General features: G+C 35.6%; 1 protein-coding gene across 1 annotated transcript in view; it reads right to left on the bottom strand.

Annotated features, from left to right (window-relative positions):
* CACNA2D3 (calcium voltage-gated channel auxiliary subunit alpha2delta 3) overlaps positions 1–27,764 on the bottom strand; it is a 395,571-nt gene that overhangs the window by 293,148 nt on the left and 74,659 nt on the right. The window contains exon 3 of the mRNA XM_090148165.1: positions 15,930–16,046. Within this exon, the coding sequence (XP_090004291.1) occupies positions 15,930–16,046 (117 nt within the window). The remainder of the gene's footprint in view (positions 1–15,929; positions 16,047–27,764) is intronic.

Raw genomic sequence — 27,764 nt, 5'->3', positions numbered from 1 at the left:
TGAAATATCAGGAACGTTCACAGGCCACAAATATTAGTTACGCCCTATGGCAAAAGTTGGATTAATTGGTATAATGAGAAAAGATCCAAAACACTGTCTGGGGACCATTTTGCAATGGTTTCTCTTGCAGTTGACAAAGGCATATTTCTTGGGGGGGAAAAAAAACAAAAACATCCTTTAAGAACCCCAATTTCTATCAGTACATGAGCTGCACATGCATCAGAACTGCAGAAAAGGAAATAATCCCCAGATTTAAAAATAGAGTATTGATTTAAAATAAAAACAAAAAGGACAAAGGTGACTTCTATTTAAGTTGATCAAAAGCTTGGCAGATTCCTTATGCAAAGAAGAGAATAGCAATCCTAGTAAAAGGAAAGAGACCTCTGAGCAGATAGAGAGGGCTCTCTTTCAAATATCTGAGAAACTGTGTTCAGGTGAAGATTTCTACTTACTCCTTATTCAAAGAGTTTAGAGCTGACCTTAAAGCTTAAAAAAAAAAAAAAAGAAAAAGCTCTACCTTTTTTCCCTGCAATAAAAATCTATGAGATCTGAATTTTTAAAATTAGACTCCTGAAAAGAAATCTAGATCTTTGCTAGCAAGGAACCAAGCCTAGGCTTTTTAGGCTGCAACTACCCTAGAGCAAAACTTGATACTGCCCCTCTACAGCTGGCAGCAACACCCAGGGTATGGAGCACATCTAGGCCAACACTGCATCTCCAGAACACTGTTCAACTGCTTTTGGTACAAGGCTTTCATAAAGCATAGATCTATATGCTTTTCTTCAAAAGAAGCACAAAATTGCATTTCATTATGAAATTGCCAATACTTGGAAAAGACGAGTTTATTTCCCCAGGAATTAGATAGGACATTGGCACACCTACTGCCAAGTTATGATTCACTAAGCAGAGTCAAGGTTAGACCCAGATGCCAATAAAGATTCATTAAGTATGAAATACAATATCAGCAATGTCTTTGTAATGACCTGAGTGCTAATTTTGGCTCAGAGTACTTGAATTCCCCAAAGAAAGAAAGGTAAAGGGGAACAATTTAGCAGCTTTTAACCACAGATATGTTAACACGTTAAACATTTGAAAAGATACCCTAAGCTATGCAAAAGTGAGAGAAACCAAGTGAATACACAATCTAGCAAACTAGAAATGATTAACTTAGATTTCTTCTATTTGTTCTAAATCAAAAGGATTATTCCTTTTTATTTTAATATTATTGTGATTACTGCACAAAAAACGTTAATAAAATTTACCTCATCACATCAGATAACTAAAGCACTTAACACAATGACACCTAGATAAAGGAGTAAAATTCATGCATTAATTTTGTATTTGCAGCACCTAATAAATAAATACCATATGAAATAATTAACAAGTAGAACAGGAGAGTCGGATTTTCAAAAGAGAACTGCATGGCTGAAATACTGAGATTGACAAGTCCTTTTAAACAGAAAATAGAAATAAAATAAAGCAATAAAAAAGAAAGCTCACAAGGTTGGTACATTAATCATTTTATGTTTTTGTAAAATTTTATAGGCTTTTATGCCAGTAGGCTACACTTGTTTGTCTCCCAGGAAGCACGATAAGCACTAATTGTTGCGTGCAGCCTGAATGTTACATCTCATATGACACAAGAGGTTCTGGAGCTTTCAACCAGCTTTTACAGTATCACAATCCACAAACATCCATCAACATCCCTGACGCTCCAGCTGCCTTTGAAAACTTTTACTCCAGCAAATTAAAATTAATCTACAGCTTAGCACTTATGATTTTTAATATCCCATCTACTTTTGTCTTCACACTTCACATTTATACACCATGCAAGAAAAAATAAAGAATATTTTCTGTTCCTACACTGGTACCCACAAAGATTTGAGCCTTGTAAGATGTGTGAAAATAAGGTGTAAAATATAAAAATATTGTAAGAAAATTCATCTTTGTGACATGACACACTCTTCTGTGCCCTGATTCTCAACTTTTCTGCTATGGAATGTGCCATTTAAGACTGCTTTTAAATCATGTATAGGTTATGAAACACTTCTAATTTTGACTTATTTTAGATGAAATATTTTATCTATTTCATGTAGAAAGTCTGGAGTTTACATTGATTACATCTTATCTCCTTTAATAAATATAATCCTCAGAAAGACCAGCTGGATGTTCATGATTTTGCATCTGTGCATGGTAAGGTTGATCATATACAAGCCGTGCACTCAAAATATATTAAAAACGTATATGCCTACAGACCAATCTAACAATATGTTACATTAAAAATTTTAATGTGACATTTAAGTCATGATTTGGCTTTACTTATAAAATATTTTATATTATCCTTGTCTACCTTGATGATGTAGTAAAACCCACATTCTTTCCTATGCCATCACCTGGCTGTATAAACTTGCATAATAACCAACTTTCAAATCCTGTCATTAAAAAACTAATCTAAAATATTCTAACAAACTCTTCTCATCTCCCTTTGAATCCTAGACCACTGTAATTCTTATTGTTCCTTTCATAAGTAGTTTGCATGCTGCACATAGCAGCAGACCTGCAACGTGACTGAAAAATGTGCAAAATCAAGAAGTGCAAAATCAAATAATTATCATCCAGGGGCTGGAACCTCTTCCAGATTCACAATTTTTTTTTTTTTTTTTTTAATATGTGCCTTCCTCCTCTCCCCCTTCCCCTGATTACACTAATTAAAAAAGCTGATTCTTCAAAAAAAATCAAATGAGTGTGGCTTGCATTTTTTCACACTGGAAATATAAAAAAAAAAAAATCAAAGCAACTGCAACTAACATAATTTAGCTTAAATGGTCTTTTTACAATCATCATTTACATCATCCTGAAAGGGCAGAAGCTTTGTTTCAAACCCATATTTTCAAAAACAGATGTATATTGTTACAAAAAAAAAAATCTCACGAATTTTCCATCTCTTCCACTGTTATTGACTAAAAGAAAAGCTGGAAAGTTGTAACAATCCAAAATCTTTTTCTCCCCTCACAGGGGAAGTATCTGTCATGAAAACCATACGTGGTAAGCATCTGCTTTTGTTCCATTTTGAACAGCAAAGAAATTACTGCCTTAATTGTGGAAGAAAGCAGAAAGTACAGCATCCCAGTTTAACAGCACTTAAGGACCAGTAGGTACAAATAGAAACTGATGAGAAGGTAAGATGAGGCATCACATGGTGAGTAACCCAGTAGCGCAAAGTAGACTTAATAAAGATTAAAAGTTTTCAGAAGACTCAAGAAAACAAGGGAGAAAATATATATATATATATATATATATACACACACACACACACACACACACATACAGAATAAAAGCAGTAGAATTTCTTCAAAAAATAGTAAGAATGCTGGTAGGAGGCAGACAGACTACAAGGAAACTAGGAAGAAAGTAGTGGCGGACAGTACTGATATAACACAGAAGAAGTTCAGTAATTGCCTCAAAGTTTAGTATAAAAGCCACAAAAGAGCAATAAGTTTTTTCTTTTCTATCTTTTAATGAGAACTTGGACACAGAAGAGGGAAGAACCAAGGTAATTAAATAATTTCCGTCAATCTCCAAAACAGAGCATTACAATAGCTTCTGGCTTAAGTAAGGTGTACCAAGGCATTGCTAATTCCTGCAGTGCAGGCTGTCACATGGAATTGCTGGAAGTAATTAACTAATCTCCATCCCTCCAGCTTTCACTACACACTCCACCTACTTAGTCATGAAAGACAGCAAGGGAGTCTGCAGAGCGTTTTTGTGATTATGCTGCATTATGGGCATCAGGAGAGAAATAGAGCAATGAAATGTATTTCTATCAATCTATAGCGTTTTCAAGCAGTGCATTGGGTAAAAGTTCAAATCCGTCATCACCTGCATTCAGGATGGAAATGCACAGTACTGCCTGCATTCTCACAGATATAGAACAGTTTGAAACAGGTGAGCAAAACTGGATCATTACAGTAAGTGTATAAATCCTTTTTATCCAGCATTAATCGTTTTGTTCCATATCGAATAAAGCTTCAATGGCCAAAGGGGGGGAAAAAAAAAACAAATACCTCAGATTTAATGAATTTTAACTTCAGCTTTTCATGAGGCATATAGAAACACAGCAACAAGTGTATGCCACCACACCACACGATGTCAGCAGGCAGGACTCATTCATACATAGCTCCAAGCCTCTCCCCAGCAGTGGTCAGCAACATGTACTTAAAAAAGGGACGTAATCAGTGTTTAATGGACTTCTTGAACTACACATTGTCCATCAGCATATTAATTAGCCACCTGTGGACTTATCTTTCATTAATTTAATTCCTTATTGAACTTCAGTCAAAAATAAAGATCAAGAGGCTAGTCATTTAATTTTGAGATCATGAGAATGGAATTATCTAAAAGCAAAAGGAAAATAACTATTCCCATTTCTGTAATGATTCAGTGACATTTAAATGAAAATTGCTTAATTCAAAAACCAAGGCAGTATTTCCATTTTTATATGTCAGAAATATTTGCATTAAAATAAGATAATTTAGTTCCCTTAGATGCATCTTAAGAATAACAGTAGTAATTTTTCATGTGTAAAAAAATAACACTTCATAAATATCCATAAAAGTAAGATAATTAAGATAAATTCAGAATTAATAACTCTAGAATTACTAATTTACTGGCAGATTTAAAAGTGTTAAATTACCATCTCAACACAAGATACAGGAAATGAATGATAATAATGATTTTCTTAACAAAAATCCTTTTTCAGTGTCAGGAAAAAGTTCAACATCAGCCAACCCTGTTTAATTACACATATTATTCTCATCTGCTGAGCGTGTGAAGGAGGACAAAACCCCCAAAGGGAATCAGAACCCAACAATCCCAATCCACTGCTGAAACACTGAAACGCGAAGTAGTCTTTCACTGCTCTCCCTTAAAGTGCCCTCTGTCTGTGACACAGATTTGCCAGCTATTTCAGATGAACTGAAGAAAATGGTTTTAAACTGTCTCACCCTTACACATAAGAATTATATGAAAAACTGACCACAGGTGACCCCCTGAGCTCTGACGTACAAAAAACTGTGCTGCAATCATTTTGGGAGGTTCTAGAACACATCTGGGAAAGGGGATGTGACAATGCACGAGGTCTAAAAGTGCAGTCTAATTGCATTTTGCTGCAGTACAATCTGCTTCTCCAATTCCAGCTTGTTCTTAGAACAAATACACCCACAGGTATCGAGCAGTTATTTCCTTTTCCCTTGCACATTTGGTTCTGGCTGCATTTTTCCATCCTACTGGAATCAGAAATGAAGGGCACAAGACTTACTATAACACAATATTTCTGTAGTGCATCGTGTCCCACTGATTCCTGTAATTTAACCTTTATAATAAAAAACAGCTTCATCAATAAAACTTCAATTTACAGTATCACTTTGGAACCGCTCATTTCTTCCACAAAATACCTTTCTCTGTTATGTTTTGCTCAGACTGTTTGTCCTCCTGCAGTACTTACACAGCATTGCCAGAAGCAATCATCCACGATATGTTCTGCTAGCTTAAAGGACAAAGAAACACATTTGATCCAGGAATACAAGGCCGTATCTATTTTTACAGACTGTAAAACAAGTTATAGTTTTCTCTATAACTTATTGTTGGCTTTTTTCATGTGTAGCTAATATTAAAACATTTGCTAACAAGCCATAATCATATAGTGGGATACTGAAATCGAGATGCTACCTGAAATAAATGACTTGCCACAGTACCGAAGACAAAAGCACCAAATGACACAACCCTTGAGAAGGAGATACTTCAAAGAGAAAAGATCAGAAATTTTCTCCCTCAAACACTTCAAATGCCACAAAAACAAAATCCCATTTCTGCTTTTCTGGGTATCATCTCAAAGCCGAAAAGCAATGCCAAACACGTCGCTCTCTGTACCTGCTTTTACACCAGTGTGCTGCAGCACAGCTTTGCAGAGCTCTTGTCCTCAGCCGCTCTTTCTGCAGATCTTAATTCTACAACATAAATGTTTTAAGATCTTCATTCGTCTACAGGAGAAGAATTGCTTGGACATTTTTTATGAAACTCCACATTCAAAAACCATCTTTGAAAGTGATTTAAAATCCTTATCAGATTATTTTAAAGCATACTTCAATTAATCAGTCAATTAATCAACAGTAATTCTGGGTTCTTAATAGGATTCTTTACATCATTTCTATCGCCTCTAAAGCTGCTTTATCTCCAGTGTCCAAAGCTCAAGTACCAACAGAATTTGATAGCTATGAGATTCAGGGTTGAGCAGGTTTATGTTGCGCTGGTGATATTGCCCATCTGTCTAGCAGAAGCCTCAAGACTGAAAGTTGTTTCATTCTGCAGGAGAGTAAGCTTTTGCCTTGCTCTCAGAGAAAGTGAATTTCAAGGTTTTTCCCTGATATTTCAGTTTTTTTTTTGTTGTTGTTGTTTTTTTAACGTAAAAGACTTTTAATCAGAAATCGACATCTTGAGATCAAGAGTTCAACTTTCCGAAGCTACCACACAGAAGAAATTGATACTCTACAAATGAGTTGGAACAGAAGATGCTAACCTGCCAGTACAGCATGCAATATGGAATATCAGGCTTGAAGCAACTGATTTGCACACATGTGATTAGAAATTTCCCTAAACATTCGCCAGAGTACCTGACACACCTCTAACCAGATAAGAAGATATTCTGATGCAGTTTCAAGCCACCATGAATAAAGAAATTAAAAACCAAGTTAAATGTAATTGATGTGACTCACTCCTGTCTCCCTCCTCTGCTTTCCTTTCACATGGGCTTTTCACCTCATGCAACGAACAAAATCTGAATTTATTTAAGGAAAAGAAAGACTTTTTTAGGTTACTGGCTTAGGGTTTGGAGTTTGTTATTGTACTGAATAATCCTTCAGTCATAGAATCCAGTACCAATTTGCAAGCATATCCGAGCATAGGCTAGGATCATTAAAGAGTTCAATGTTAACAAAACAAATAGAACAAAATTTTTTTTCTTAGTATTCATCAATATGCCAAAGATTAGTTTTAACTACTGGAAGTTGCAAAACCAATTTGCCTCAGCTCTTTTCTTAGGATGTTCCCTTCCTGGGGTGCTCCTGCAGCCTCCTGGGCTGAGCCACAGCACCTGGCTGATCTGGCATGGCAAGCTGGAACAATCAGAAAGATCAATGCAGTGGAATGGTAACACAGGAGATGTAACAACAAAAGAACTAGCATAATGGAAAAGTTTTACAAAAAAAAAAAAAAAAAAAAAGTGCTCACCCATCTCTGAAGGTCTAGGCTGGAAATATTCCACAAGGAAGGGATCTCCAGGAAGAAACCCTTCCCCAGTGGCACTCAGCCCTTAAATGAGGTCTAAGAGAGGTGCAGCTAGGCTCCACCCCTTCCATCACACAGCAGAATTGCCTTCACCTGTGCACCCAGTGCTGACCAGGTCATTCCCCAGGTGCTCAATCAGTGGGTCAGGCCAGGATTCAACAGTTCCCATACACAAGCATAAAGGAAGAGCAGACCCAAGAGTAAATTTCCTTAAAAAACACTAATAGATTCCCCTTAGAGCATGTTTTATTGAAATGTGCTAATGTGGAGGAGCACCTGCAACAGTTTTGGGTGGACACGGATGTACACTGCAATCACCAAAAATTTGCTACCAGTTTGCTTCCAGATCTTGTAAGAGAAAACAGCAGCATAAGCAGCTGTGCCGTGACAAGCACAGGGCATGCCCCAGAGGGTTCTCTCCAACAAGTTACCTTTGTTCATTATGTAAGCATTACACTGAATGTGTGTCATGTTGCAGAAAACAGGCTAATACTATACAAACAGCATTGCAGGCCATGGGATATTCTCTCAAGAGAGTATTTAAAGTAGTCAATTAATAATAAGTAACAGCAAACAACCTAAGTGAGCTGAACCTGTTTGTTTTTTTTTTTTATTACATTGTCATGTCATGCTTACAACATCTGAGAATAGTGTTTATCATTCCAAAAAATAGATTTAATGATATGTACGTTAAAAAAAATGAAATAACAATTATAAATAATTGAACAGGTGACATGCCAATGAAATTAAACACACTCTATAAAACTTTGCTATTTGAAGTGATATGTATAATTCAGATGGCAAACATCAAGTCGAAAATACAACTATTTTTGTTAAAATAATGTTAAATATTAAAATATGGTAATTCTCCAAAACAGTGATAAGAGAAGGACACACAAGGCCAATCTCTCCTAGTTTATTCTTCCAAAACTACTTTACTTTTTTGTTCCTGCTGTGAGAAAAGCTATTTTATGTTGTTGATGGCAAACAGTGAATGTTATATACTTTTGCAATGAAGTTTAATAAATGAATTATTCTGTGAAGTGTCTGGTTTGATTTTTCTCTCTGCCTGTATTTTCAGATAAGTGTTTTAGATTTGAAAGCACTATCTTTAAATACTTTTCACTTCTTTTCTCAGCACTAAGGATAAAACTATCATAATCATTTCCAGCATAAAATGCTTTTAGGTTTTCTCTTCATTTTCCCCCTTTCCTCGTATTTAAGACTTTTTTTATGCTTTTTTTCCCCTAAATTTAAACTTCCAAAAGAAATTCACTGAATTCTCTAGGACTAGTTAGATTGGTTATACTGAGCAGACAAATTGCCTAGAGTTTTAAAGCCAGACAAAACTCAAACCCAGTTTAAGTTACTTTGGGTACTTATTTCAAGCTGCAGCAAAACAATGAGAGCTTCAGATCTGCAGTACCAAACAAGTTGGTATTTAGGTAATGCTTGGATGGCCCCATGTGCCAGATTATGTACATGACTCTAAAAATCTAAAGAGATATGTATTCCTCAAATCTCCTAAAAATAATCAGTACAAACTACTGCCCTTTCCTTAAAAATGGATTTTCCAAATTAATAGTTCATCCCTTTAATACAGATCACTACTCAGAGCTGAAAGTAGAAAATTCTTTCTGACCAGTGAAGAAAGGTTGATAAACAAAATTATTTTGACTTTCCCAGTTGTTGTAATGAAGCTATTCCTGAACTATTAAAAATAAATGACTAAGCAGGCAGAGAAGGATCTCAGTGAAGTTCTTGTTGGATTTCTTTCCATTCTACGGAAGTTAAACATTCAAGCTTTGTACGTGTGAGAAAAGGCAAACAACTGAGTTAGCCAGGTTTTGTCTCTCTCTCCCTGTCATCCTCCTGTCAAAGAACAGTTTTCTGCAGTCTCAACTAAACCGGGCTTTAAGAAATTTTAGATTTAGATGAAGATTTGATCAACACCTGTAGCTCCCTGCTCTGATTCAGTGCTTCAGACAGAGCTCCTACAGCACCCACCTGCTCTGTCCCACAGGTAGCACAGGTGTGCAATCAGCTGATTGCTGCTTTCCCCTTCATTCACCAGCAACGTGCTGGAGGACAGGCTGCAGTTCCGTAACAGGAATGTAGGCTAAGAGAAGCCTACTGGCTGTTCAGTGAGAATGAAACAATGATTTTCATTATTTATTTCTTTATTATCTCTCAGAAGACACAGCAATATCTGTTTATAAATATACATACTTGTTGGAAAAGTCAGAGAATTCAAAAGCAAAGCAGCATTATGTGATCTAGATGAACTGAACTAAAATAAGCTTGCTAATACTGTATTTCTTGAAGATCTCAGTTTCTGCACATCAAGAAAAAAAATGTTAAATGGAATGGTAGCAAACAAGAAAAATATTCAATGTGTCTTTAAATATTCTTCAAACTATGATTACTACATATTATGCTTCTAAATAATCCTCTGGCTGTCAGTGGATTATTAACCATCTTATTATCTTCCAGTGTAGTCTACTTTGCTAAAAATTAAGTAAAGCTCTTAATGCTTTCAGAACAGAAATTCAACACTTATATATGAAGAACCAGTCAAACTGTGAGCAAAATTCAAATGATAGCAGAAGTAACTAGCAACAATTAAGTTAAAACACTAAATGTGAGTGCAAAAATACTGCTGAAAAGTTTTAATTTGTTGCCAATAATTAACACGGTTGTAGCTATCTCCCTTTTATTCACTGTCTTTATTCTGTTATTTGAAACTATAGTGACACTGGGATGATCCACCATAATTTCCTTCCACCCATAATAATTCATAAATTTTTTCCTTCAGTAATTTTTATATACATATTTTTTCATCTCTTGATCAAAATAGCACCCATCAAGCAGCACAGCTTTAAGTAGTGTATGTTGATATTCATTTTCCTTTGTAATTCTACAGATGCAAGTTAGCTTGATGAGGGAACAGTATGGACAGTAGAAATGTGTTTATTATACATTTTAATATAGCTAGGCCTGTAAAGTAATAAGCTTTGAAGCTTAGGACCTTTTCATCTTCTATTATATGAATATGAAATATTGACGACCATTTCCTTCTCAAGAATGCCATTCTCAATCTAGCTTTGATCTAAGTGATAGAAAATTAGAATAAAAATAACAGTAATAAAACCCACAGTGGACACTGTAGGAAGTGCACATTTGGAACAGTCTCATAAAAATAATACCTGTTCAAAAACTGGAATATTCCTCACAGTTGCCTCAATTTTTTCTCTAGATATTGTTGGAAGCCAATATGTTTCAACCGCAAGTTAATAATATACAATCTAGATGAAAAACAGCACCATGCAGGAATGTCCTGTCCTCAGTAAATGCTCTGAATTGGCATACTGACATAACAGGAACATCTTCTGCTTCCCTGGTTTAAAAGGTTGTTGGGTCTTGCTATTTTTGCTTTCTATCATTTTTATTTGGATTTTTGTCTTGAGGAAGGCACCCATTTCCAATACAGCGTCTTATCATAATACTTCTTGTTTTTACCCTTTTTACCCTTTACTTCTTGTTTAATCATTAATTAAATTAGCTACCCGAAACAAAAACATTTAGGTCCCTCTAATCTCCAAACCTTTCTTATGATTGAATTTTCTCTGACTTTCATCAGTAAGGCCACACTCTGTAACACCTGTAAGGATTTAACATCTATCTAAAGTGACAGAAGACTTAAATGCAAACTGTGGGAAAAGTAGTCAATAAATCTCAAGTGAGGAACACACTGAAAACAACCTACCCATAAGAAAACCAAAAAAGCTCCAAAAACTTTATATTAAAAACTTCTTATTCAAAACTAATGAGCAAATGTAAAATAATAGTAACTTTCTAACTTTCTATTAGTATTTAATTTTCAGTCATTAGTTTTTGTATGATTTCAGTGACATCATTTGGAAGCATTAGGTAAGTTACATTCAGTATGATTACTTTAGTTTTCTTAAAGATATGTATATTCACAGCTCTGTGTTCATCCAAACAAGCTCATTTTGCCCTCCCAACATAAATTATAATTTGCATGAATGCCTTTGTGTATATATATACATATAAAACAAAATTGATTTATTGATCAGGGTACCAGTTCATTAGTAATTGTCAGACAACGTGTTGGTGGAGTTTAATATATTGCTTACTTAGTTCATGCACACACACATGCAAATCAGTGAACTGCATCTGTTAATATTACATATGTAAACCTCAATGTGTTTAAAGGTATGTACTCACACTTGCATACACATCCATAAAATCAAATGTGCAAACAGACAGTATATGAATAAGCATAAACATTTCAAACACACTTTACACTTTTTTTTAATCCATGTATGAACAATACAGCTCTAACAGTACATGAAAAGTTTGAAGACTGGTGTAAAAAACACCTGTGGGGAAAAATAAAAATCTATTTTTCCTCATTTAAAATGTTTGTTAAATGTTAATGATGATATTCCACTCCTTGGAAGATCATTTCTCTGCATGTGGAATTTCATGATAAAAAGCTTTAAAGTCATGGGTTTCTCGAGATAAACCCCACTGGCTTACTGATGCATGAATGCACTGAAATTGAATTACTGTACAATAGCAATTACTTTTCACAGCACAGTTATAATGAGAATCAGCTCCACAATGAACACCAGGTAGCTATGGTAGAAAAGTTAATAAAAAAATTCTTTTATTTTCATTTTCCACTGTAGCAATGGTAGTTACCTGAAAGAAAAATAATCCTTAACATTTGATTCACCATCTTAGAAGTAAATCAACAACCATTTTTATATGATTCTGTTTTCTTGAAGATTGATACTATTGAAAATGGAAACTTAACTACCTAGCTAATATTTTAATTTTGGCTTAAAAAAAAAAAAAAAATCCCTAACAATTTATATTTCACACCAGTATTTTTCACTGCCCTCCTTTCTTTGCTTTTTTTTTCCTATGATAGCATTAACTAGAAAAAATGAATAGTTTTAATTCTACCTCTTTTCTGCCACTAAGTTTCTTGAAATAGACCTTTGTCAGTAAGCACCATGCCATCGTGCTCTTTTCTCTTCATTTTCCAATGAGTGGAGACAGTAAACAGTCATGATACCTCCTAAAAATCTTAAAATAAAAAAAAAAACTCACAGCTAACTTTACATTAAATCTGAGCAAGCCCATTTCCCGTGACTGAAGTCAGTAACAGTCCAGGAAAGGTGGCTGAAGTAATATCACAAGTGACAGTGGACTGTCAATGCTCTCCAACTGATTACTTGGGTTTGGCTGTAAAATTAAACCTACTGCCAAACAACTCAGGAAATATTTCCACTTGTCCCACCTTACAGACAGTAAGACTTTTTTTCCAATCAGAATGCCATAGCTTTACCTATGAATTTGTCACAGTTATAACCAAAGTATTAACAATCTGGAATTAAAACCATTCTTCCATGGTATTAACACAAACCCCATCACAAATATTTAAAAATAAGATTTGCAAGTTGCCTGTCTGAAATTTCGTTAAGTAGGGCAGTGCTAGGGAAGAAACAGTTAACAGGAATATCCTGATCTGACATAAATCTTATGTAAATAGTGAACACTGGGAGTAGGGGGAGTTGCTTGCAAGGGTTTCCATCAGTAAGTAGATGACAAAAGGTTACATAATTGGTTTAGCACTTTCAGTTTTCCATTTATTTTATGTATCTGACAGCACGAAAATAGGACATTCTGTGATAGGATAATTGCATAGTGAAGGGTAATTCAAATGGGATGAATATGATAAAAATCACACTGAACCAACTAATCACTATGAAAAGCGATGAGACAAAGATAAAAATTCAACCAGACTATAAATGAGTAGGAGGGAGAAGAGAGTCCAGTAGTGATTAGAGCCTCAGAACAAGTTAATGTGTTTGCAAGTAGAAAGCAAAACAAAACAGAAAACAAAAAAACAAAACAAAACAAAACAAAAAGAAGAAGAAGAAGAAGAAAAAAAGAGCTTTCCATGCTATGCTATTTCTATATCTCCTCATCTTTCTTATTGGCCTTTCCGTAAATCAAACATTCTATATGACTGTGGCTTCCTGAAAAATTGTCAGATTTTGCTGCATATGCTAAAAACTGAGAAAGTGCATTGATTAAAGTGCTTCATTTAAAAGTATTTTACACTACACTACGGATTATGATCTATCTGTAGCTAATTCAACCAGTAGTTTGGAGCAGCACAAACATATTTCTTCTCAATCGTTGCCCCACATTTCTAAGGCTGGATAATATTTAAGAATCATAGAATGGCCTAGGTTGAAAAGGATCACAATGATCATTGAGTTTCAACCCCCCTGTTATGTGCAGGGTCATCAACCAGCAGACCAGGCTGCCCAGAGCCACATCCAGTCTCGCCTCGAATGCCTCCAGAGATGGGGCATCCACAGCCTCCTTGGGCAGGAGTTGATCTTCATTTGCTACTTACTGGATATTAACCCCTGATCATCTAAAAGATTAATCTATTCTCTAGGTTTCAGTGCTCAGAACATTTCCATTCAAAGTTTAGGTCAATACTCTATTGTATTAGAGGCAGAAGGATTCAGCATAGCTTTGTCTCGTTGTAGAATAGGTCTTAGTCCTATATCAGCTTTGCAATTCCCTTCTCACTTCTACAGGCGTAAGAAAGTGAACTGTAATGTGCCAAAGAATCTGGTCAAAACATATCAGGACAAAAAACACAAGTTGTACTGTCAAATGGTACTCTTGCAGGTTTTGAACTTATTACCAAAGCATGGGCGGTCACCCATTCCATCTCTGACTCCCACAAGGAACCACCTCAGATGAGCCATACCTTGTAATTCTGCAAAAAGTAACTTTCCTGGAAGATACATTAGAGAAATTAACTTTAAAATGAAGCATCCCTCTTCAAACCAAGCTTCTAACTGTTTTTCCAAAGATGGAAACTGCCCAAAGAACATTCTAGATGTCAGTCGGGTTATTTTGGCACTGAAGTTCTTTCAGATAGCACTACACAAGTGCTTTAAGATTTACACAGAGCACAGTAGCCTATACTGGTGCAGGAAGCTTTGGTTGCTTATTTTCCTCTCTGAGGAGTGGAAAAACTCCATCTATGTGAGGAGGCCAAAGCAGCTCTATACACTTCATCACCATTGGAAAACATTCATTATAAAGCTATAACTGAGACTACAAGTGCTCTTCCCCAACAGTGCTCCATGCCTATAGAAAAGGTGTTCTCTTTCACTGTACACAGCTTGCTGTCACTTCTAGCTCTAGCAGATCACTGCTCTGAGAACGCTTTTGGACATTTTTACAACATCAGGGCAGTAGTTTTCTCTAGAGAATAAGGAAAACCATCCCTACAGAATCAGTGTACCTCTGCAGGCAACTTGCAGGCTTCTGGAAGCTGTTGCATGTACCTACAAGTGCAGTTTTCTCTCTGAAAAACAGACCATTAAAATGGCACTGTGGAGTTTCCATGTTTGTTGTCTTTCTCTGCTTCCCTGCCAAGTGTGCTCAGTTTACAAGCTGAAATATGTTTTACTTTGCTGCCAACCCAGAAAATTCAGCCTCTAAAAGAGCACCAAATTCCTTCCTCCCTTTTGCACTAAAAATAAAAATGAAAGGCTGAATTGTATTTGCAGCTACACAAATGGAATTCCCTTCCTTGGGTGATGCCTTCAGCTTCACATTTGAGATGCTGAGACCTCCATCTCAACTGAACAGACAGATGACCAAAAGCAAGGCAGATGACAGCACAGAGCATCACCACAGCAGACTGTCAGCTCACTGACACTGCTGATACAACAGGAACTACAGTTATAGGCAGCCACCTAAATTTCAAAGAATAATGTAAAATGAAAAGTAGAACAGGAATACCTGATATTCTTTAGGACGAGTGTTACAAAAAAAAATCCTACTTAATGCAGAAGAACACGGGTGTCAGGATTTACCTTTTTCTAAGGTAAATCTAATAAGACAACTGAGCACAAATTAAGTGTCAGAATGGAGTTTAAAAAACAACAACAAACCACTCAGGCCTGCAGAAGTATGAAAAGTAGGTGGCTACTGTAGATTGTTGATAAGTTGCCTTTACAGCTATGTAGTACTTACCACAAATAAAGGAGTTTGGGGTTCATTCCTACATGAAGCATTTTCAACTTTTTCTCGACCTGATCATCTGACAGCTATTGACATCAGAAGTTTCTCCCAGTACTATTTTTGTACTAGAAAGCAGTAATATGAAGTCTGCTTTGGTTTGATGATGTGAATTCTAATATAACAATGCATAACCATTCGTAATAGCTATGTTTTACCAAACACAAGTGATAGCTTACCAATCCATATGGGAAACAGGTAATCCAAACCTTGCTACACACTTTTGTGTTTATCTATTGATGCTATTTATATATGTTCTCTGGAGAACTGATTCTAAAAATACTTCTGTACTAAAAATACTTCTAAAAACACTTCAGTATTTCCATTTCATTTTCAACTGCTTGTACATCTTCCAGAGCTTGTACAACTTCCAGAGCCTAAGTTCCATGCTTAGTTTGACATTAGAGAATGAAATAGCAGACAGCTCTGCTGCTTACCCGCACAGCTTCAGACTTTTTATGAAACATTTCTTCCATATTCTTTGCTAACTTTTTCACAAGCTGAAGGCCATCGATTTCTTCTATTGCAACGTCTTTCTCATATTCTTTGTATTTCTGAGGGAAGAAATGAAAAGAAAAAAAAAAGAATTAAGGCAGCAGTTGAAATTTTGACAACTAATGATTGGTTTTATTTACACTGTTGCTGATATTCTCTACTTATTTGATGTTTGTTTGTTGACAGAAGGCTGCTATGCACCAAGACACTGACATACAGAAGAAACAATGGGGTTAGTACCAGAACTCTGCTAAGAAAATACAATAGAAATATTTATGCTATGCATAGTAGGAATATAGTGATTTTCCTTCACAACAGTTAAATTACCCCTGCATCAGGGGTAACAAACATCAAAATATTGAAGAAAAAAAAATCTCTATTCCATTCAGAAGTATTTTAAACCAATGATACACATATATGCCTTAGCCATTTAGAAACCTCCTTCACCTATGAAGATCCTGCAAATATCTATTTTACGTGGTTTACAAAATAAATCCTTAGATTAGGAATACTTACATTATAAGCATATTTACATGTCCTTAACTTTCCTTGCAAGGAAAACCCTCAGGAAACCATGGAAATACGTGCCCTTATCTGAATGCAAAGCATCATTTGCACACTATGGACGAGCATTAACTTACAGTCTCATTCACAACATAACTCTTAGACTGAAAATACATTCAATTTTTATCCTCTTTATTTTCTGCATAACAACCATTTTTTTAATCAGTGTTTATAAGGGAACCTTGTAAGAATATACAAAAAAAAAAAAAAAAAAAAAGTGAAATATTCTTTGGAGCCAAATTTCAAAGTATTTAATATAGGGACTGCTTCTCCTACTCACGTCACTCCACTGTATTTTTACTCTAAGTGCCGACTCAAAAATATTAAGTAAATTCATGAAGAACATTTGCCTTTGCAATAATGATTATCTCCAAAACATAAGCAATTCTAGCAAGAAGGAAGAATAAGGAGATAAAAGAAAAATGGCTTAAAGCACCAGGATGAACATTACAGTGATCAAAACAATGAATAAGGACCAGTCATGTCCTGGCAGGTGACAGAAGAAAGGAATTTACTGTAAGAATTCCTGAGCATATTGTTCTCATTTCTTTCAACTAATTTTCAAGGCAAATGACACTTTGAACCAGCTTTAATCTGAATATTTATCTGTAAAAGCTTGCATTAATGTTTTGATAGGAAAATTTGATAAAATATCATTTGCAGACCATGCCATAAGAAGGTTAACAATGTCATCAGAAAATATTTAGGATATTGAATTTTTGTATTCTGTAATTTTCCTATTCCAGTAATTAATTTATTTACTTTTACATTGCTTCCTACTATGAAATTATTTTATTTCAGACTTTAATATTAATCTTGTAATATTTATGAAGCCTCAAGCAGACTGCCTGCATTTTGTTCTTTGGAGGAAAGCAGGATGATTTTTTTCCCCCTTTTTAGCCTTTTTTTCCCACATGCCCAAAAACGTTTTTATTTCAACTCTGCAAGTCCACTACTAAACTCAGGCTCAAGTTCTATTATCCATTCTGAAAAATATAGAGAGAGAGATAAGACAGCATCGTGATTTGTCTAAAATAAATAAATCTTTCTTTGCGATTATTGGAGAAAACAAAAGAACGCAGTAGACAACAGGGAGGTAAATATTACTGTAATGAAATGTGATAAAATGGACCAGCTTAACAGTAAATTGAAAACACTCCCAGTTAATTAATGATCTCAAAGTCTGCTCATGTCCCACAGGATTAGAAGCTTTGGAGAATACAAAACAAGTGACAAAATGCACTGCTCTGAACAACTATCATGTTTATTATGTCAACGGACTAAGTACAAATTTGACTCATTTATTTCAAGCTGCACAGGTCATGTTCAACATATCAGAGTCTGATAAAAACTGCTCCCTGCAGTATTGATCTTTGAATTCTTAGAAAGTATTCTAAAATACATCCCTTCAAGAGGCTGTTTTCAGGTCTCCAGATGTATTGATTTAAGCTTTGCCATTAAGTGAAGAAAATCAGATTATTCACTGCATTTGTTGGAAAATTGCATATTAGAATGAAAGTCAACATTTTCTAGCCACAGAGAATTGCATCATATAGTATCTTAGGTTACTGAGGAAACATATTAAAAACTCAAAATTTCTCAATTTTGAATAACTTCTGTTATTTGATAATTAACAAGTAGTTTGCATTCAAAATAAATGTGAGTGAGATACTACTCAGTACATTGATTCATTTTTCCCTAACTTAAAGCCAAAGTTCCAGCATTGAAAAAATATATGGGAAGAAAGAAAAAGATACTGTTTAAATTATAACAACAGAAGACCACACATCTTGCATAGTGCTCATCCAGCCAATTGTTGGAAAACTTAAAGAGCAATTGCAGCAAGCCAGGAGTATTTACTTGATCTGCAAGACTTTGGCAGTTGAGGTGTTTACTTAATATGTACTTTATATTCAGAATTTCATTGCCATAAAAACAATTCTGTTATTTATTCAGCCATCAGTGGAAGGTTCAAAGACAAGAGAAATGATGTGGCCATAAAGAACACCAGCTGTAGCGATTGTTCATGGAGGGGAGAGGTGCCAGCTTCATCCGTGCATATCCATGAACCTCCTCTCAGTACTGAGTGTTCTGGAAGATGGTAATTTTGTTTGAGTCTAGAAAAATGCTGACCAACAAAAGTACGAACACAAGAAATCTGAATCAAAGCAGATATGAAAAAAACCACCACACAATAAATCTGCGACAAAAAAAAAAAAGTCATTAATAATGGATTCTCTTCCTCCCACCACTCCTACTGCTGTCTGATCTCCAGGGTTTCATCGTTTTCCTGACACTACAATTTACAGTATACATTTGCTTTTAATTTAAATAAATTAGCTAAAACAACGCAGATGTTCACTCAAAATAAATTTGAACAAATTTTAAAATACAGTTATTTTATTTTAATGTAATCCCGAAAAAAAACAATTGCAATCTTACTGGCACAGTCCTAAGGAACAATTACTGGAAAAATGCTGGTGGGAAATACTGAGCTTTTGGCCTGGGCTATCCTTTATACTGCTTAGTTGCAAACTACCTTCATATAGCCACTCTGAATAACTCTTCCAAACAATGTTTTAAATCAGCATTTTCTCTCCTTTGTCAAAAATGTAAACTGTAAATAACTGATTTTTCCACAAAAATGTATCAAACGTTAAAGTCATGGTTGGACATTTCTTTTGATAAGTGGTCTTCCATTTTTCAAGAAGACTGAGCAGACACAACTAAGCAACTTCTGGTTTGTTTCTTTTTGTTAGCAAAATCCACATTTGCTAAGAAATTCTCCACAGAGACATGAACATTTATCATTTGAGACAACAGACAAAAAAATAGGTTATTTCTGCAATATCTGTTTTGTCACATCATTTCACATAAGTGCCAGGCAAAGACAGACAGCATTTCACTGTCAGAACTTTTAATGCTGTTCATGGATTTAGTTTAGGGGTCTTTTTTGTTTTGTTTTCCTCCCCCACTTGCATGGTAAGCATTCATCTAAAATCAGCATATCGTAAAGGAGTTCACACAAAACTCAAGTCTGAATCACTTAATGCAATCCAGGCATTTGGCACTGAAGTATAAACAAACACCAAATAAACAATAATAACATTAATTATGAAGGAAAAAAAAAACATGTAGATTGAGTGAATAAGGAGGAAAAGAAATACTCTCTTGAAGAGAGACAACTTCAGAAAGATACTACAGATCAGCTACAGTTTGCATTATTTTCTTCTTGGACAAATGTGATAATTGTGTTCCTGTTTGTACCTACCTATAAACTTTTATCAAAATCCAGATAATTGTGTTGTATGCCAAAACATTTCAAGTTACTAACAAGCGTGTAAGCAGTTCTCAGCATCACTCTTTGTACAAGTGGGTGCTTTGAACACAGGCAGAACCATCTCTGATGAAAAGTCCTCCCACTGCCAGTGATCTTCAGAGGCAGCAAGTATCACCACCATCCTGATTAAAGAAGTATATTTACTCAACAGCAACTCTATACTAAGCCTTTAAAAGCAATCTGTGTTGCATATTTAGGAATGGATATAAGCCTCTGAGATGTATTCATAACTACATCTCGCATATTTGTACATAATCATAAATGTGGCTATTTGAGATAGTGTTTTTTTCACACACTGCAGTTTGGTGTAGGAGTGCATTATTATTTTATAAAGGAAAAGCAGAACCAACATGCAAATGAAAGTTGAACTATCCATTTCAATCTATCGCTTCCATGAAAAAAAAATGTTTATTCGATGTCATTCATAAAAAACAGAAACCAAAAACACATTCAGATGTTCAAGACTCAAAGCTTCAAATGTAAAATGAGATTATGGAAACACACACATAAAGCTCACATTGATTTTTCAGTGTTTTCCTCATATATGAATTTTTGAAATGCACGCTGTTAGCTCTACTGAACAAAATTTGGCATTTATTCAGGGTGCTTTAAAACACCTACTCATTTTTTAGTTATTTTGCTTTTAGTCATAAAACTCCAACCCCACCATTGGTGTGGAGTAGACTGACAATGTAGTTGCACTATGTGCTGCCTTCCACCATTAATAATTCTATGAAAGATAGAGGAGATATGAACAAAGTGAGGCTTTCTACTATTAGCAAAATATGCTTCCTAGATTTTGAATCAAAACTAAGAATATAACTTGTCCTCAATGTGGAGAAGCTACAAGACAATAAAATTTTAAAACAGTGATCATCTGCAAATCTCAAATTGGTGAGACACAAACTTGGAGAGCTCAGGAAAGCTCTAAGCTTCTGTCACTTGAGCTCTTGCAGTGCCCTTTCATACTAGCACACAACCCTTCTGTATGTAAGAACTGGCAGAGCAATTTCCTGCAGATGATTTAAAAAATAAAAAAAATAATAATAAAAAAGCACAGTCTTTAAATCCTTCATTACAAGTGAGGGGTCACTAATTAAATACGTACTGTTCGAGTAAACCTGAATTTGAAGCCAATGAAACAGCAGTCTCCAGAATTACATGTGCGTGAGTGTGGGAATCTGAGCATTTCCACTGAGCAGAAGGGTACTCAGATGGCACTACCACAGCAGAGACATCAACTACAGATGGTGCACTTCTTTGATAGACTCATCTGTGAATCTCTCCTTAGTAAAAGATTTCTGTATTTCTCTATTATCACAATAACCTCAGGGTGGTGGTTTGGGGGTTTGTTTTTCCGGTTTTGTTTAAATAAGAATATCACTGTTACGTTGTTGCCTGTTCCTCCTCACTCTAAAATGAATTTGGTGGAGCAAGATATAATGCCTTAACAAAATCAGCAATATTAGAGTTGTCCTTACTTTGCAGCCAATGCCTGGTAAGAAATTATGAACAAAAACATTTTGGTTTAAAGCCAGTATAAGATTTGTCATCACAGAAACAAAGGTCCTAAGAACCTCAATTCTGCATATGAAAATATTGAGACAGATAAATTCAGTGACATGCCCAATGTCCCACAACACTTCACAGCAACAAAGAGTACAGGCTCTCTTGGTTACTCTTCCCGTGCCCTGCCTGATAGACCACAGACAACACTGATAATTCCAGCTTGATCTGTAAGGAAATATGAGTCACAATGGCATATTTCTCCTCACCTTGACATTAAAGAACTCCCTGATAATTGGAAGTTTGTGTTACACCACATTACACACTCCTATTAACCTTTACTGAACCTCTTTGTGTTGATGAAATCCATCAGCAATGACCAGTGTGATGGCACACTCCTTTTCTACAGGGAAATTTTTATTCACTTCATCAAATGACTCCAAGGAACTCTACACCAGCCCATCTTGTTCGACCTTTGTCACATGGTGGCTGAGGAACTCCTGCTACCTCAAACTCCAGTTTAGCCACTTCATAAAATAATATACACTTTGAAATGCAAAGTATGGAAACATTTGTTGTATGTTATTTTACTACAATCAGCTACACAGAGTTATACTTTTTACACAGTAACCAAAGATCAGCTTACCTGGGAGATTTGTTATCATCGGAAGACTTGACAAGTGTAGGTATTGTTTTTCTTGTTTTTTTTTTTATTAAGAGCCAGTTAAAAACAATCATTAAAAACTGCTTTAGAAATTTATCTTGTAGAGCTTATTCTTGTAATTATATACACCTTTTTTTTTTTTTGTCTTAGAAGAGAATGTCAAGTCATCATTTAACTCAAAAAAGGAACATTCTGAAACTGTCTTACAGATTTCTTTCTTCATAGATGTGTTCTTGAAAACACATTTCACATGAAATACTTAAAAACAATAAAATAAAAAAAGCATAGGTATAAATCTGAAGGACCACAGTATGACCCAGAGGATATGTCATCCAAGGGAAAGCCACCATTATACTTTCAGGTGAAAGCAAATATTAGGAGCACGTACATCTCACCTGCTCCTCACAAAAGTCTGAAGAAATGGGAGAATGTGCCCTTTCATCCTGGACAGCTGATCTGAGTCACTGCTGATTGAGAAGCAGGGAACCTAGTAACCTACTATTTACATCCATTTCTCAGCTGGGACAACATACTGCAACATTTTCTTTTGCACACCAAACTGTATCAGCCTTCTCTGAAAACCTTTATGGCTACCGGAAACAAGGACAACCAAAGAGATAGCTTGCTTTGTGCTGAAAGGTCACAAGATACATCTACAAGGTAATTCATTCAATCAGCCTTTCTTTATAGCATTTTTCTCATTGTGCTTCCTTTTATCACCGTGTCTGTCCATCTTCTTTTTGTTCCATACTGGCAGACCTATGTCTGTCTTATCCCCAGGCACTGCTTTGGGTATTAGTATCCCCATATGCTTTTATTAGACAATGCCTATTTTCCACTCCAAAAAAAAGTTAGAAAGTCATCTCCTTACCTTCCATAGTTGCCCCTAAATTAGTTAGAAAATAAAATGACTAAGGAAGAAAGCAAGACATGAAGGTAGAGTCAAGAGAAAAACAAAATGCACCCTAAAGACAAATATTGTATAACAAACCTCACACTTCATGGCAAGATGAAAAGGTGCCAGTCTTTGAAAGGGAAAAAAAAAAACAAAAAAAAACCATGCAATTTCAACTCCTTGGGAAACTGAAAATCTGCTCGTGATTTGCAATGCTTCCTGTAGCTAACATTCATCTGCTCAGATAATACTTGTAAACCTTTACTCTTTGTATTATGTGGTACCTTCAACATTAACTTCTAAACAGGTTTTAATTCATTGATTGTCCCTATGAAGGACATGGCATTGATTGCTGCTGCTATATCTCATCATTGCACTTTTATCAAGTGGATACAGAAAAGTATTTACATTGATTTTGGTTTTTTAGACAGATACCGGAACGCTATACATCAAAGTGGACTCTCGTAATTACAACAAAGACAGTAACTTCTGAATAGCTGAACCCTGGTATCCAAATTTAGGCTTCTAATTCTTTACTATATTTACTGAAGATGAAAAATGATTTCCTTCGCAAAAATCTAAACTCCTCTCTGTTGTATCAAAGCCAGCAATATCAGTATGTTCTCAGACTCTCTGAAAATTTGACCACCTGCTCATTCAGGACACCACTCTGCTGATGTCCTGAAAAGAATTTATCAGGCTAACCATAGAAAATAAGGATATGGAAACCAAAAGTATTGCATTTGGCACTGCCTGAAAGTGTGAAAGCACAAGCACTGCATGACAATGATGCTCTGCACTTTCCTGTGTGATTTTCAGTCACTTGTAAAAGTTCCCAAGAAGCTGCACAACATGAGTATCTTTTCTGTATATTTAGTGTAGAGGGGCATATTCACAATGATTTCTTTCAAAGCTCCACAACTAAACATAAATACGCAAGAAAAATGAGGAGTTCGAGTTCAACTGTTAAAGAATGTCCAATCCAACATATAATAAATACCTTTTAAAGACTGTAATGTGATACTAGTCAACCTGTACAACAGATCTTACCCACATCTTTATTCTCTTTGACCATTCAGCTATATTCCACTGTTTCTTAAATTGGCATCTGACATATTTGTAGGATCATGAAGGCTGGAAAAGACCTCTAAGATCATCTAGTCCAACTGTCAACCCATCAGCACAGTATCCACTAAGCCATGTTGTTCAGTGTCAAATCTACACATTTCTCAAACACTTCCAAGGACAGTGACTCCTCTGCCACCTCCCTGGGCAACCACCCTGCCCCAAACCTGTCACACTGGATGGGTTCCTTGTGAGTAAAGTGCAGGATGCTGCACTTGTTCTTGTTGAACCAAGTTGAACCTCACGTGAAGTGTGAGGGACATTCATTTTATTTACGGTGGTTTCTATTTACAGTGGTTTCTACATACAGTTAATTCAATATTACAAGCACAAGCATGGAGATGCTTACCCAGCTTTTGAGTGGTTCTTGTAGAACTAGAAAATGTTCCTGTAATTTAGGAACGCATTAGTGATAGTGTTCATCTTGCCAAAAATACAAAGTGTATTACATGTAGGTTATTGACATAATGTACAGAAATAAAACATTTAACACAAGAGTCTGTAATAGAACGCATGAACTAACATTTATCAAAAGATGTTGAGTTTTTGTACTAAAAAGTATCCAGCAAGAGTTCTGTTTTGCTTGGATCACTATTGATGATAATGTATCTAAAAATTAAAGATGTATCAATTTGCATAGCAGAGAACAGAAGCCATGAATAATAGCCAAATCAATACTATGAAGTCATAAAGAATACAGTGTGCTCTCCTTCAGGCTGATGGTAATTAAATTACTTTTTCTCCCTTCATACACAGGAGAAACCTAATAAAAGAACGTTTTAATCACATTAAAGTTTCTAATTAGAAAGAGAACACATAGTGGTATCTCCCTACCGTATATTTTCTGTTCATATGCTTAAAGCACTTAAAGTATTACTTTGTTTGCACACATCTACAGAAAACAGCTTGTGTTTTAGGAACATATGCCCATACTGAGTGATGTTTTGCAGTACAACCACTTGAGTGCTTGTTTCCTTAAATACAATATCTTGTTCTAGTTAGGATGTTCATTATCACAAACAAGTGATGATGTCTAAAGTCACATTTCTGCAACAAATATCCTACTGGAAATAGATGTATAGATACACTTTAAGCATAATTTGGTTTATTATACTGCAGCAGAAAGCCTTAGCACTGAGAAATTATATTCACTTACATAGAGACTTAGCTTGTCCTATTCAGCTCCACTGGTTAATGAAATAATGTCTATTTTGCAATTAAAAAGAACAGGTTTAAGTGATCAGCATCTAGCAGTGGCAATCTCTCCTTGCAAGGAAAGAGGCAGTCCTGTTACTTCAAGAGACTTGCCCTAGGCTGGCAAGCCTCTGCAGGAGCAAACAAGATAAAACTCCTTGTTCTCTGGCTTTAAAAATAGTGTTATTATATTCTGAGGAGCAGAGTTTTAACAGCCATTTTGTTTAAATTCCATTAAGTATTATTTTTGCACAAACCAAACTTTAAAACTTAAACTGCCATTAATGTGTTCATAAAGACAAAGAAATTAAAATTTCCATTGTTAAGATACGTCTCCATGACAATATTCAGCAAACTGCCATCAGCAATCCATTACTACTTCATTGCTTGATAGAAATATTCCTTTCCCACAACTGGCTAGCCCTCAGAACTTGGAAACCACCTGAACTGCACGAGCTGGCTAGTCAATCTATTGACAAATTCCTCCCTGCTCACCGCAAAGCACTGACCCTGGTGAACTACATTCACATCTCTTAGACAGCAGTAATTAACATATGCTTAAGTTAAAATCACAGGGCTCCTACTGAAGCAGGCAGAACAAGCCAGGTACTTAAAGCCATCTACTTATCACTGAGGTTGCCAGTGGTCATTTATGGCTCTCAGCAATTTTATTAAAGGAATATCAAGCTCAAAAAAAAAAAAAAAAAAAAAAAAAAAATCTTTAAGACTTAGCTTGACCTTTGGTTGTTTACCAGCAACTGCATAAAAGATTAATAAATGAGGGTCTTCAGCTTTCTGAAATAGCTTTTCTGTTTAAGAACATAATGCATATAGCCAAGGGCAAAATCGTCTCTTAATTTCCAACATCAGATTTTATCATATTAACTAATGAGAAAGTAAAATATTTAAATTCCTGTCAAATGCTGCGCTGCAATATAAAAATTGTGAACTGATTTGCAGGTTTCTTTCTTTCACAAAAATACAGCTTTCCCCTTATTGCTATGAATGCACATAGAACAGTGTGCGTCAATAAAATATAATTGTGGCAACTGGACACTGTTTGCATTTGGAGGTAGAGCAGAGCATGTGCTGCGTGCACAGGACTGCCAGAGGCATACATCTGTTTGTGCAGTTCTAGTTCAGTAGTTTAAGGAATGAAGTATCACCTCATTACAGAACTGCCATGTATGAGTGAATTTGTGGAGCTTGCCCTCCTCACAGTCAGACAGTTCTAATCTCCTTGCAAACCGCAGTGGCAGCACAGAGATGAAGTGTTAAGCTTATCGGGCCTCATCTGTACCATCACCTACTTAGTTAAACCCAGGCCATCCATTTCACTGTCATTTCTTTGTTCCAGAGGTGCCTGAATGCATAATAGCCAATACCCAAAGATACAAGATATCTTTAAGTCTTTCTAAGATCACTAGCATTATTTTTTTTTTTCAAGGCAAACTGAAAGCAATCCACTAGCACCATTTTAACCATTGGTTGGACTACCTACTTTTCTTACACTAAATTCTATCTTGTACTGTCACAACACATTCCATTATTAAAAATCTATTCATGTACCGTATATTAACTTTCAATATTTGCACTGAAATTCTTACCTTTGAAAAAGCCTGTGTTACTATGACAGTATCACAGTTGGAAAGGGTTCTGTAAATGCAACTTTTATGTCACAATAAAGACAACCTTGGACTCACCACTGCTTTTGGGCATCACCAACCAAATCAACAAGGAGCTCCATTTGAGTTAAAAAATAAGAATCATTCTTCAGCAGCTTTTAAAAAGGCACTGAAAGAATGCTGCTTTTAATTTGTTCAAAATAAATTTCTCATTTTTCACATTTCTTTTTAGCAACACAATTCTGTTTTCAAGACCACGATAGCTCATGGATCTTAATTCCAGGAGTAAGATCCAAAACTTCACATACATGGAGCAGTATTTCTATCCATCAGCTAAAGGAGCCTTTTCCTCTCTTCCAGTTATTGATGAAGGAAAAGACAGTTGAAATAGGCTAGGCAGTAAGGCCTGCCCACTATATTTCCTTCTAGGGTAACAGGGCTAACACAGCTTCTAGATTACTGTCACAAATGCACAGGTACTGCTGAGATGCACATTAGGAGACAATGATGTCTGAGAGCTATAGACAAGAATAGGGAGAAGACTTTGTACAGCTGTGCTTGGTCTCAGTGTTACTGGGAATGTGCAAGCAGTGTGTTTCTTCTCCCCGAACAGGCTTACACAAACAACATTTTCATCTATAATCTACACCAGAAAACATCTAAAGGGATTTTTTAAATGGAAAATGATCTTTTACAGGAACAGCCAAAGGCTGCATGCAGTACTCTACTATTTTATCAGTTAATCATCAACAAAACCTGTAGGGATTCCTGAGTGTTATCAATACCATAAACGTACCAATGATGCCATCTTATGTCTCTAGATGCCTCTAGAACACACTGAGCAGGCTATGCTGAAAGATGCTG

The sequence above is a fragment of the Phasianus colchicus genome, chromosome 11 (assembly GCF_987193195.1).
Source record: "Phasianus colchicus chromosome 11, bPhaCol1.hap1.1, whole genome shotgun sequence".
Taxonomy (NCBI): Eukaryota; Metazoa; Chordata; class Aves; order Galliformes; family Phasianidae; genus Phasianus; species Phasianus colchicus.
Note: the sequence above shows the minus strand (reverse complement) of the source record. Positions and strands in the feature narration are given on the sequence as shown.